At 33.8% G+C, this 14,153-nt stretch overlaps 3 protein-coding genes across 3 annotated transcripts in view; 2 read left to right on the top strand and 1 right to left on the bottom strand.

Annotated features, from left to right (window-relative positions):
- Positions 1-796: 796 nt before the first annotated feature.
- Positions 797-4,862, top strand: LOC110419983 (putative disease resistance protein At4g27220). The gene is made up of 4 exons (XM_089783941.1): positions 797-1,476; positions 1,660-3,709; positions 3,827-4,525; positions 4,728-4,862. The coding sequence occupies exons 1-4, from the start codon at positions 797-799 to the stop codon at positions 4,860-4,862; spliced, it is 3,564 nt and encodes a 1,187-aa protein (XP_089640067.1).
- A 1,692-nt stretch (positions 4,863-6,554) lies between these two features.
- Positions 6,555-8,715, bottom strand: LOC110418875 (uncharacterized). The gene is made up of 3 exons (XM_021431699.2): positions 8,154-8,715; positions 7,523-8,055; positions 6,555-7,334 (listed from the first exon to the last, which is right to left on the bottom strand). Exons 1-3 carry the CDS (start codon positions 8,713-8,715, stop codon positions 6,555-6,557), a joined length of 1,875 nt encoding a protein of 624 aa, XP_021287374.2.
- A 1,111-nt stretch (positions 8,716-9,826) lies between these two features.
- LOC110418874 (disease resistance protein At4g27190-like) overlaps positions 9,827-14,153 on the top strand; it is a 7,447-nt gene continuing 3,120 nt past the window's right edge. Inside the window, exon 1 of the mRNA XM_089783940.1 lies at positions 9,827-9,832. Coding sequence (XP_089640066.1) covers positions 9,827-9,832 — 6 coding nt within the window. The remainder of the gene's footprint in view (positions 9,833-14,153) is intronic.

Raw genomic sequence — 14,153 nt, 5'->3', positions numbered from 1 at the left:
GTGAATTTATTGATCTCACAAGCAATTTTGTGATCTTATCGGCTAGAGACTCCCGAAAGCATAATGAACCAGCTCGGGCAAATGTGTAGATACTTTAATACATAAAAATAATATACTATTTGTGAAAAGTAATATTCTTGAAAAACCGGTTATTTTGATTAATGTCGATAAGTATGGATTAACATTTCTCTATTTAAGTTTGAAAAAGAAGATACGTAGTGTACAATTATTAGAGAAGGCATACAATTAAAGTTGAAAATTGAAAGAAAAATTAAATGCATAAATACATTAATACATAAAAATAATACACCATACATGAAAAGTAATACTCTTGCCAAACAATTATTTTGATTAGTGTCGATAAGCACTGATTAACATTGTTCTATTAAGTTTGGGAAAAAAACAGCAATCCAACAAAATAACATTATTCTATATATGAAACAAGCACTCTTTTTTTTTTCATATGTGATTTTTTTTTTAGTAAATCAATGTATAACCTTTGAAGCTCGTTTAAACTTATCTTCAATCATTTAGAACTTCCTTAGTGGTTTTACATAAAATTGTTATGTGTGTCAAGGAGATGATTGTTGCTGCTATTTGTTTCATTTTCAGATTATTTTTACTAGGAAATTGCTAAGTTTCTGTTGTCGTTGCTCCCAAGATAACCAAGGAACACCCTCATAACTCCAACCAGGTACTGGCAAGTTCATTGTCATGGTTGATTTCTTCAACTTGCTGCTTACTAAATATCGTCCTATAACTTCAAAATTATCAGGGAATTTTTGCTGCTGCCGCTATGATCGTGCCGGATTTCCGGGTGGTGAGCTACCTGATGATGCTAGGAAGTTTCTTTCATTGCCTGATCTATTTTGACAGCAGGGTTAAAGAATTTCGGAAACAGAAGCAAAGACTGACATTGGCAAAAGCCCAGCTGCACAAAGATGTTGGAGATGCCAAAGCTCAAAAACGAGGAATCAAGGATGGTGTGGAGACATGGCTAGAAGAAGCCGAGCAGGTCCTGAAAGCAGTGCGCACCCTGGATGATAATATACGAGACCACAATAGGCGTTTAACTTCACGTCTCAATTGGAGCCAGCGGTTCCACTTAAGCAATGACATAGAACAACAGGAACTAAAGATTATCCGCCTTGTACGGAATAGCCACTATGACCGAGTTGTCTTTCGGGCTGCTACTCTTTGGGAGAATGAACTCTTGCCATCAAGTTATTCCATGCCTTCACAATCTTTAAAATCAGCGTTAACTGAGATTGTGAATGCAATGAAGGATGGCACTGAGAGCGTGATCATCGTCTGCGGGCAGAGAGGGGTGGGTAAGACGACCTTGGCCAGAGCAGTGGGTAAAATAGCTAATGAATTTTTGCATCTCAAGGTTGTACGGTTAGCTGTTTCCCAATCTACAACTACTGAAGAAGTTCAAGATACCCTTGCAGCTTTCTTGAAATTAGAATTTCCAAAGCAAACTTAAAAAGAAAGAGCAAAGAGATTGCGGCGTAGATTGAGAAAGGAAGAGAAGATCCTCATAATCCTTGATGATTTTCGCAAGGAACTCAACTTGGTGTCTATGGGAATTCCAAATCAAATTGGGTGCAAAATTCTTCTGACAACAAGTGATACCCAAGTGTGTTCTTCTATGGAAAGACGGAAAGAAATAACACTTGAGGCTCTAAATAATACTGAAGCCTGGGCGTTATTGAAAAAGAACCTAAGTCAAGATATGACTCGTGAAATTAGCCAGGTCGCAATTCGAGTTGCAGAGGAATGCAAACATTCTCCTATTGCAGTTATAACAGTAGGAAGGGCTTTAAGAGGGAAAGTTTTGGATCAATGGAGAAACGCATATGATAGACTTAAATCGAATTTGGTGGAGGACGAAAGTGAAAAAGTTGGTATTGTTCACAGAAGTGTAAAGTTGAGTTATGATCATTTGAAGTATAATGAGACCAAGAAATGCTTCTTATTGTGTTCTTTGTTTCCCAAAAATGATCCCATTGCTCCACCGGACTTGATAAGATACGCATGGGGGCTAGGGATATATCAAGGCATTGATTCAATTGAAGAAGTTAGTGAAAAAGTTAATGGGGCCATCGAAGATCTCAAAGATTCTTTTTTGCTGTTAAAGCATGGGAAAGCACACGTTCAAATGCAAAATGTGGTTCGTGAGGCTGCTTTGTGGTTAGCATCCAAAGAGGAGAGTTTCCTTAGGATAAAACATGTGGTCGGCTTGTGGGAAACGCCAAAGAATGAAGACCTTAAGTCCTGTGCAGCAATCTCTTATGTGGCTAGCAAGCCAGGGGAACTTCTTGACGAAGAATTCCGAAGTGAAAAGCTTCAAATTCTGTATCTTGGTGGGAATGGTTGCAAGACAATATCCAATGAATTTTTGCAACATTTGAAAGCACTAAAAGTTCTTGCTCTTCATCATGGTGTTTTGTCACCAAATGCTCTTCAGAACTTGACAAACCTTCGAGCTCTACACTTGGAGTATTGCAGATTCAATGGCCTACCATCACTAGAAAATCTGAAGGAATTGGAGATTCTCAGCTTTCGAGGTTCTGATATCAGTGAATTGACAGATGACATTGGAAAATTAGATAATCTAAGATTGCTGGATCTGTTTGATTGCCAAAAGCTGCATAGAATTCCTCTAAAGTTGATACAGAAGTTATCCGGATTAGAGGAGCTATATTTTAGTGGCCTGAGTTTTGAAAGATGGTGGTCTGAAGAGAAGATCAGTGCAGAGGGAAGCAGTCCTACCCCACCAGAGATCGTTTCACCTTCCATTTTGCCAACTCAAATATTTAAATATCCGAAAATAGATGAATGGTTTGACAAAAAATCAAGAGCCTTGAAGGTTTCGGTATTCTTACAAAATCAATCCAAGGAGTGGGATGACAATGTGCAACGTCTTGCTCGGGATTGGATTCTTTGTTACAAAAATCATGTTTTTCCAAACCTGGTTCAAAGTGTAAAGAAGGTCAGAGTTACATGTTGTAATAGGTTGCAAGCAGTATTTCAGGATGGCTCCATTCTTCACGGTATGGATGATAACTCTCAGGCGCTGCTCTCAGATTTAACATCCTTGGAGCTAGAAGAATTACCTAAGCTAAGCCGGATCTGGTGCGGGCAAACCAATAATGTAAGCCTCCAAAATCTGCGCACTGTGAAGCTAAAGGATTGCCAACGTCTGAAATATCTCTTCTCAACGTCCATTGCGCAAAGGCTGAACCAACTGGAAACACTTGAGATATACGGTTGTAATATGTTGAAGCAAATAATTGCTGAAACGAGAGATGATCTTAATGTGGATGTCAATGAAATCATACATCCGGCCCTCCTCCATCCTCTATGCTTGCCAAGATTAACAACTCTCCAGATTACTGGTTGTCTTGCATTGGAATACGTTTTCCAAATCACAACAGGTCAAATCCTTCAGAAGCTTACACTGCTCGAAATAAGCAGTTGCCTTCAATTAGCACAAGTGTTCAGCTTTCAAGATGCAGCGGAAGGAGAGGAGATCGAGGTACCTCAGTTAAAAAACTTAGCACTCAAAGACTTAATAAACTTGAAGACCTTTTGTTCAGAAAACCGTTCTATCAAGTTTCCGTCATTGAAACAGTTCGAAGTGGGAGCTTGTCACCAATTCAGTAATGATGTCATGTCTGAAGTGATAAAGCATGGTCGATTAGAGGTACTTATATTTGTCTTCCGATTTTTTGTAGATACAATAATTTAGGAAAGGAGAATCTAAAATTGAGATTTAACCTGATGGATGATATAAAGTTATAAGTATGTGCGTCCCTTACAGGAATTTTGCCTCTTCAATATGGGAAATCAATTTTGTGGAGAGATCTTTGAGCTTCCTTGTGGATACATCTTATCAAGTCTGAAGAAAGTGACATTGAAAGAGATATATGAGCTGCCAGTTATATGGAAAGAGACCACCCAAATTGTCACCCTTCAAAATCTTACTCGTTTGGAAGTGGTTAAGTGCAATAGACTGAGAACTATATTCTCACTATTACATGCTCGAAATCTGCTGCAGTTAAGCCATCTAGTTGTACAAGGATGCGAGGACTTGGAGCAGATCGTTGCCCGGGATCAGATTTCATCATCATTATCGTCTCGTCTCAAACCTGTATACTTCCCTAACCTTAACGAAATATCGATCGAAGATTGCAACAACCTGAAGAGTCTCTTTCCTTTTCGAGTCGCCCACTTTCCAAAGCTCAGAACGTTCAGAGTCAAAAGGGCATCCGGATTAAAACATATCTTTAGACATGAGAGTGAAGCCAAAGTCAAAAGTGGAGAGGAGAGAGTGCTTTGGTTCCCTGAATTGGAAGTACTGCACCTTGAAAAGCTACCGGACCTCGTCACCATCGTTCCGGTGTGTTATGAATGCGTATTCCCAGCTTTGGAATCGTTAGAGATAAAAGAATGTGCCGCCCAGGTTACAAGTTTCAGTTATTTTGATTCAGAGCCTACTATTGTCTACGCCAAAACCGAAGTAAGATTATAATTCTGCACCCTACACTCAAATTGAAAGGACTTGTTTTGCTTCAATTTGATGATAAGAAAAGCCACTTTTATGGCACATATATAACAAGTCTTCATCATGGAAAGATTTGCATACGATATATTAAAACATCAGAACTTTTAATTTTTCCCACCTTTTTCAATATTTAAGGCTTTAACTTGTTCTGCTGCAGGAAACTTCGTTGCCCAAAAAAGAGAATTACCCTAAGTTGAGAAGGTTTGATACAGTTAAAAAATTACAGACCAACAACGACAGAGATATAGTTTGGTCGCCAGGGATGAAAATTGACCGAAACAAGCTATCCTAGAGCAGTCAGCCAACAGGTAAAAAAATGACGACGGTCCTGTTTACTACTAGTTTTCTTCAGTACTATGCTATATATTGTGCTACTCCCTAGCAATCTCTGCTGTTAAATGATAGGGGGTTGATAATGCTCTTCATGATCAGTTAGGATATTTCTCTAGTTGTTGAACCTGCAAAATCAGCTCGCTTTGCATTTCTTTTTTGAACATCAATCTGTATTTCGTTTCATTTCAGAAAGGAGTTCCCAATGAACAACAAAAGGAAAGGCAGAAGCTAAGGAGAAATAAGCTCAAATCTTCCCAAACTCGGCCTGGTTACAAAAAAACCAGAAACCATCAACCTGTCACATCAATAGAAAAACAAGATGAACCTCAAAACACAATTATCCTGCAAATCTTGATTTGCATTTTAATCAGTGGGTGCCAGTTTGATGGAGTAGTTTCCAAGGGAAAGGATTTTGATCTGGTTCACATATGTACATTTCTATGACTTGGAAACTTGCTCTGCTGCAGCTGTCAATCGAAAGGATCTTTGCTTTCAACTCTACTTTGTTAGAATAATCAAGTGAAACGATCACTGCATTCAGCTTTTGCTTCACTTTGTCGTGGAAAATTGACGTGCTTAGCACCGGAGGATATCAGGATTTGTTTGTTCGGTGGACCTTTCCTTCCAGCTTGACTTTGATTTCAGTCTGTTAGGCTATGAAATCTTTGGCGGATGGAGATATCAAGTGAAAGGATCTTCGCTTTCAGCTTTACATGATCACGGTAAATCGGCTTGCTGGGCATTTCAATGAGTTTTTGTCTCATGAAATCATCAAGCAAAAGGAATTTTAGCTTCAGAATTTACAGAAAATTGATGGTTCTTTGCATTTTTCAGTGTTTATTAATTACTACAATTTCCTTTGCTCGAAATAGGGGTACTCTACCCATTTGTTTGCAATTGAAGAATAAACTTTTTATTATGTTTAATTAATCAAAATTTTAACATAATCTTCTTGTAATCTGCCCTTAATTACAAGTAACATTTATCGTGTAATCAAAATATTTGATGAATGTTTTTTACTTAAATATCTTGACAAAAACATAAAAGAGTTATAGTTTTAGTCGATATGTAATTTAAAATTAAAATAAGAAAAAAATAAAAAAAAATTAACATTTAAAGGAACTTCAAATTAGATTAAATAAAGAACTAAATCATTTAGAAATAAAAAAATAACTTATTGAGGTTGATATCAAATCAAATACACTTAAAACAACAAATTAGAATGGGTAATAATAAAAAAAAAGAAAAAACTTATTAATTAAGTTGTACTTGTATAATCAAAGATATTGTATTTAAAGTCTTGACCGTAAAAATCCAATAATTACCATTTATATTATGTATTTAATTTTAGGGTAGATTATAGTGAGACTATTAATAAATTAAATCACCAAAATAGTTTCTTTTTGTGTTTCTTTTATCTTCTTACTTTCTTCTTTTGTTTCTTTATAATCTACTAGTACTACTGATTTTTTTGAAAATTTTGAGATTGATAAGGGAGGAAATGGAAAAATAGTAAAGCAATTGATAAGGGAGGAAATGGGAAAATAGTAAAGCAATGAAAGAGAACCAAAAATACAAACAACTATAAAAACTTAGAAAAATACAAACATGACGCTGGACTCAAGCTAGACTATCGATTGTGAGCTTTCTTTCAAACGGCAGATACAGTGAAGTCTTGGTTCGGTTTGTAACAACATGAACTCTTACGCCTCGAGCATAAACATTTAAAAATCTGACTTTCAAAAAATATCTTCATCAATCGAACAGTAAATAGAAATGGGTTGTCTTCAATTATATTTTGTCGGTTACTGAGAGAGGTTCGCGACTTGGAAATACGTTCGAACAGAAGAAGATATATAGGAGAATATATGTAAAGCAAGAAGGGAGGAGCACAACCAATCACACAAACCAATATAGCCAGCCACAGCGTCTTCTGTAACACAACAAATAATCCAGTCACAAATGCTAGTGTCATTGCTATAAGTGAGATCCAAGTTAAACCAATGGCAAAAGGAAGGGTATCCAAGAATGATTCAGTGTCCCGACGAGAATTTGACCAAAATACAATAACTGCAGCAGTAATAGATGAAGTCATGGCAATGGCATCAGAGAGAACAAATGCCCGGAAAGCTGATTTACTAATTAACATTGCCAAGCCCTTATCCGGACCATCACTCTTAAAACCTCCAGGGATGGTAAAAGCCGCTGTAAACGTAAATGTAGCTATAAGGGTTGACATTACTGAGATTATTTGACCCATTTCTCTGATCTTTTTATCATCGCTCTTTGGCTTTTCTACTTTTGCATCAATTTTATCATCGCTCTTTGGCTTTTCTACGTTTGCATCAATTAATCGTGTATTTTCAGGAAAATCTTCAAGATTAATAACTTTCTGTTTATAAGCACTCTTTAATGCTTTCAAGGTTAAATGCTGCAAGGAACAAAAACATGACAATAAGTAATATTAGTAAAATACATTTCTAAGATTCTGGTAAAAATATGGAGTGAACCAAACTTGAAACTTGATCAGATTATTTCATGGAATGAACTTCATTTTGTGAATTATTGAAACATACTACAATAAAAAGTTAATAGACTTCAAAAAATCAAGTTGCATACCTTCTGCAGTTCCATTCCACGGTCATCAGGCAATGTAGCAATCGCTAAAGCAGTATTACCAGAGTTGTTAATTGACCTGATTTCCACCTTTGGATTCTTGGAGAGAACATCCACCACATCGCTGTGGTAGTTACTGACCGCCAGATGCAAGGGGGTGTTTCCAGCTACGTCAGGAGAGTTGATCAAATCTTCCATTTCAGGTAGCTCCAGAATATATAACACCGCATCCATATTTCCATGCTTGGCTGCAATATGAAGAATATTTTGCTGCATGTCGTCAACTATCTCAATTGTGTCTGGGCAAGGCTCTAGCAATCCTTCCATAAGACGTACTTGCCCAGTCGCTGCTGCCAAGTGAAGAGGTGTTTGATCATTTTTGTCTTTTTCGTATGCAATCAAAGGATGTTGCTTGATTAACTCCTGCACCATTTTTTGATGACCCAAGGCTGCAGCATAGTGAAGGGGAGTCCTTTTACTTTCATCTGGCACTCCAACGAGATCTTTTTTCTTATGTATGATGGTACGCATGATATCTGAATTTTAAAGCAAAAAAAAAAAAAAGTTGGGTTAATTTTATTTCTTATAGTGGAGTGGAGAAAGGTACTAAAACGTAAATCTTTCAGGAGCTTACCAAAATCTTGCCTCATGACAGCACAATGCAAAGGTGTTTGGCCTTTGTTTCCACGGTAATCAAGCGTAGAATCATTCAAATCTATGATTGTTTGCGCTATATCAGTCAACCTCATATCAATGGCAATGGAAAGTGGGGATTCGCCTGCATCATTAATCCAGAGTAACGATTCCGAATCTTTTTGTGCCAATGCATTTATTACCTTACGTTGTCCATTCCTGACAGCACCATGTAAAGGCGTATTACCAAATTTATCTCTGATACTCCCGATGTGTATCCCTGGATATTTCTCCACTGAATTGATGAAAACTTCAACGACATCATGTTCTCCAGCCCTCGCTGCGACATGCACCGGCGTCTCCCCTTTGTCATTGCTCTTAAAGGCAAGAGAAGGACGCTGATTGATGATCTTTTCTACCAAAAGCTTATACCCGAACCTTGCAGCCACGTGAAGGATCGTGTTTCCTTCTGGGGTTGTTCCATCAAGCACGTTCGCCTCAAGTGTTGGTAACTTCCCTGACCTTACTTCTTTGAGAACATCTGGATCCATGCGCACATTCATTGTTAATAACTTGATTCTAATTAACAAAGCTTTCAAGTTATTGCAAGTTCCTTTGCCAAATATTTTGAATGAGTTGAATCTGATCCAAAGAAAGTGCAGCAAGGTCTGATGCAAAGAAAGTGTGTGAACTAAAACATTGAATCTGATTAATATTTATCCAACATAAAAAGACTTAATTATGACATATCGTTGACTTAAATGTATGAACTGAATGTATTTTAAATGAAAATGATTCATTGAACAAAATTACTAATTTATTTTCCCAAGGTCTCATTAGCTGTATCAAACATATTGCATTCTTCTATTAACAAAAAATATTAAAAAAATAAGTAAACATAATAATGTTTAGGTGTGCATCCAATATTTAATATTTGGGATTGACTTTAATTAGGGCTCTTTTCCCTTCTTTCTATGAGACAATTTGTTTAATTAGTTAAATGTGAATGCTTACTGGCATCTTATTTTTTTTTAGCTTAAAAGACTTCATGTTTATGGTTTGGTCTTTGTTTAATGTTAATTAATATAAAAAGACTACCATGACCCGTACAATATAAAAAGAAAGAACATATGAATCTAAGTATTTGTATGTAGTCCGCTAAACTTCAATAAAAAAACACACAATCCCTGAAAGCCTACAAAGACAGACAGCTAAGTAAGCCCTAGTTTCTCTTTAATTAAGTGTTGTTGGTACATCAAGACAACGGTTTAATGCAATCGGACAATTAATTATTACAGAGAGAAGACCTACAATTAAAGTTGAAAATTGAGAGTAAGTTAAAATGCGTAGATCGATACATTAATTATACATATAAGTAATAAACCATACATTAATGAACTTGGCCATCGAGCATCCATTGTACCTCTATGTCTCCTCACATTTCGTAGGTATCAAACTTGTCATGTTATCAAATCTGATTCTATTATTGTTATTTCTCATATGCATAATATTGATTAGAGATTGTGGGATAAATGAAATATTTTTAACGAGATAGACTCTCTTAGGCTATCACTGGGATAAGTGTCCTTAGTGCACACCTTATGGAAAATGAATTCAATTAGGGATGCACTTACCAACTATATATGGAGTTGACAGAGAATTCATGTTTTCAGCATGGCGGTAATTACCATTTATTTTCATGTTCTATGGCTTTGCGTTAATGTTACCTAGCTTAGCCTTACATGTGGGATAGTCGTATTGTCAGTTTCTATGTAATATAGCTAGTCACCTTGTATGCTAGTTGATGCTTTGGCACTCTCTGGCATTTGTAATCTTTTTGGAAAGCTTCTATTGATCTTCACTGCTTATTACAATGTATTAGTGGAATCTCGTTTTTAACAGAGTAAAGAAAAAAAAATAATATTCTTGAAAAACCGATTGTTTTGACTAACGTCAATAACTATCGAACTGTTTGTTTGGTCTGATTTTTTTTTCAATTTATCTATTTCTTAAAAATAGAAGTTAAGCCGAACAAGATTTTGAGAAGTTTTTAAATAAAATAATAATTTTTTAAAAAAACAAAATTAAGAAAAGCTCCAAAAATGAGCTTTTTCTTCTTTTCTTTATCAAAAAAAAGTTAGCATTTTAAAAATTTTTTTTGCTCCAAAAATATTTTCATTTATTAAAAATAATCTCAATATTATTTTTTAAAAAACCACCTATTTGTCTCAATCAATATAGGTTTTTGAAGGTGTTTTGAACTTTATTTTTTGAGAGGGGATCATATACTAACCATTGAACTAAATTCTCGAGTGCCTCAATCGAAACAGCTTATAAAAGTAAATTTATTAAACAGTTTTAGCTTAATTTTAAAAAATATTATTTTTTATAAAGGTTTATAATAATTTTTTTTAAAAAAAACAAAGCAGACCAAATGGACTCTAAGTTTAGAGAAGAAGAAAAATAATGAACAATTATGAGAGAGTACAGATGCAAATTTATGCAAAAATTAAAAGAAGAAAATTGAGAGAATAATAAAATGCGTAAATTCATCCATACATACAAATAATAATTCTTCGTACATAAAAAGCAATACTCTTGAAAAAACGACAGAACTATGATTGTTATGGTTGAATTAATCAAATAGCTATAACCCCCGAAGGACAACGTCCAATTAATTAACTCAAAAGCAATAAATATGGAGTTCCAAGAACACGTTTTAATTCTAATAATTTATCCCCACGGTCAAATTGATCGGCTAGATCTGTATTTATCAGAATAAAAAATAAATAACAATCCTGGATTCAAGGTCCTTTTCATTGTTAATAACTTGCGTCTAATTAACAAAGCCTTTCAAGTTATTACAAGTTCTTTTTGCAGGAAAGACTTCTTATTTTGCCAAATATTTTGAAAGAGATGAATCCGATCCAAAGAAAGTGTATGAAACTAAAGCATTGAATCTGATTCATATTTTATTTAACAGAAAAGGACTTATTATGAAATTAACATGGTTGACTTATATCTATCTATGAACTGAAAGTATATTTTAAAAGAAAATTACTAATTTACTTTCTTAAGGTATAAACATATTAGTATTTAGGTGTGCATGCGATATTTAATATTTTGGATTGATTTTAGTGAGATATATATATATATGTGTGTGTATGTATATATGAATGCATGAACATGCAACTATAAATATAGAAGTCATTGTTAATTACAATTAATTTGTTTAATTTGTTAAATGTGAATGCTTACTTTGATCTTATTTTTTTTTTCAGCTTATAAGAGTTCGTGCTCATGGCCTTGTCTTTGTTAAATGTCAATCAATATAAAAAGACTTCTTGTTAAATGTAGTCAACTGACCTTCGATCTGAAAACCCGCAAAGACTTCTTAGCTTCTCGTTCTTTGTCCTTTTGTTTTGGAGAAGGCAGATAACTAATTATAACGTTTTTTTAATGCATAAAAATTAATACACCATACATGAAATTTATATTACTCTTGAAAAACCGATTATTTTGATTAATGTCAGTAAATATCGGCTTTTCAAAAAAAAAACCTATATATTAACATCTCTCTATTAAGTTTGGAAAATAAGATAAACTGTGGACAATTATTAGAGAGTGAAGATGAAGAAATTGAGAGAATAATCAAATATGTAGATGCATACATGCATACATAAAAATAATGAAGCATCATAGCTAACACACCCACCATAGCTAACACCCGAAGTTCAACTCCATTAAATTAAGCAATATTGGTCCAAAATTACGTTTTAATTCCAATAATTGATCCCCAAGGTCAGATCTGTTGGAATTATAAAAAAAAATAACAATTAGATCTGACTTTGACTTGTTGCAATATTTATTTGATTATATTCCTGATATATTTGCAGTAGTTAGTTCAAGCTAATCTTGGAAGTGTCCCTAGAGTCTTCTATCTTCCTGTCAACATTCATATCATTGATTCTTGAGAGGGGTGGAGACCAGAAAAGATATACATTGCAGCATTGTATCGATACAAGATCTCAAGGTACGCTTCAAGAAATTGCTCATCAGAAATTCTTATTTTCAACGTGACCTTATCGATTTCGTCTTTCATAGTTATTATCTGTTTTGTTTCATTGTTTTTCTTTTGGAGAAAGGAATGGGGATGTTTAGCGTTTAGAAAAAAAATTATATTGACAAGTACTCATTGAGTCGAGGTTAAGAAGAAGATGCTACCGATATCTTCTTGAGTAGCAGACTTCTTTTGAAAATGTACAAGTTTTTGAAAATGTAATAAAACAATGTATAATTGTCTTTAATATATTATATGTCATATGGATAGTAAAACCTTTAAATTTATCATTAGTCATTTAGATAACATATTTACCATATATTTGATTTGTAGAATGAAATAGAGAAGGAATGAAATAAATATTTTGTGACAATAGAATAGGTATGGAATAAAATAAAATAGTAGTTCATCGAAATAGAATACATTTGTAATAATATTAACAAGTTTAATTGATTAGAAAAATATCAAGAATTTATAAGGAATAACAATAAAAGACTACTTTACCCATTAATATAAATAATATATTTTAACATACTATTTGATAAAACTCTTGAAATATTTTAAAAAATATAAACAAGTTTAGTTGGTCTCTTGCAGCTCTCGCCGCAAAACCCTTAGGTGGTTCGCTGATGGCGAGTCGCTTGTTTGGCTTCCTTCTACTTTCTTTTACTCGTTATTTTTGTTATGCTTTGTACTGTATTGCTTTTACTAATGTCATGGAATCAATGTTACTTATAAAAAAAACTATATATATATATATAAAAGAAAAACCCAAAACCATTTTGTGTATGTTAGATGAATAATGAAGTTTAATTTTAATCCTTGCTATGAATTTTCCACAATTATAAGGCTGCCCGGCTGCCAAAAAGACGTTTAAGTCAAACAAGTAAATTCCCCTTGGATTTATAGTTTTTTGCTTTGTAGTTATGCTCTCCCTTTTAATTAGTATGTGGTGGGCTTAGCTGACCTTTGGAGTGCCAATTTGGTGCTTCCCAAAGCCAAATCTAGTCGTTGAAGCACTAATCTGATGCTTCCTTTGACTAGTTCTTGTCACTGGAGCACTAATATGGTGCTTCCTATAACTAGATGGGAATGATTTAGAAAGTAAAAAGAAAAGGTTTTAAGAAAAATGAAAACTAATCAAGTGAAGAAGGGGTGAAAGGAAGATAGAAAGAGGTTTAATAGTGCCAATCGACAGAGGACAATAACAACAATGGCGAAAGACAGACGTTGTTGCCGACAATGATTTACTTTCAAGAGAGGAGCGAGCGGGATGTGAAAGAGAGAGAGAAGAAGAAGAAGAAGAAGAAGAAGAAGAGAAAAGAAGATTTTAGTAGTTATTTGTTACTAATTTTATAAATTGATTATAGATATTCTTATCAAAATATTTCTTGATCTGTTTCTTACCACCTAAACCGAGGAGGAGGTCCAGGATAATGATTCAAGGAGTTTAAAGAATAGGAAATTCCATAGAATAGTCATTCTTTAGAGTATAAAAGCATCCAATATTAAAAGGTATAATATTTTAAAAAAATTTAAATGAGTTCTTATTTATATATATTTTGTTCAATTAAATTTTTATATTTTTATCTTGAATCCAATAAATTTTTATAATTAATATTGACTTAATCAAAATATCATTTATCATTTTATGTTATGTAGAGTCAACGAGATATTTTAATATATCATAATTAATGATGACATGACATGACATACTACTTTGATATAAAAACATGATCATGTAATATTTTTGACTTTTCACATTTATATTATATTAATGTCCTGGGGATATAAAATGATAAGTATTATTTTGATTAATAGTAATTAATTAAGTATTAGTCATTAGAATTTATTTGATTCAAAATAAAAGTATAAAAGTTTGATTGAACGTAAAAAATAAAATAAAAATTTATTTAAATTTTTTTAAATAATTTAAAGACT

Source organism: Theobroma umbraticum, unplaced genomic scaffold (genome assembly GCF_002168275.2).
Source record: "Theobroma umbraticum cultivar Fairchild unplaced genomic scaffold, ASM216827v3 scaffold_67.0, whole genome shotgun sequence".
Taxonomy (NCBI): domain Eukaryota; kingdom Viridiplantae; phylum Streptophyta; class Magnoliopsida; order Malvales; family Malvaceae; genus Theobroma; species Theobroma umbraticum.
The sequence above is the reverse complement of the archived record's forward strand: the minus strand, read 5'-3'. Positions and strand labels throughout refer to the sequence as shown.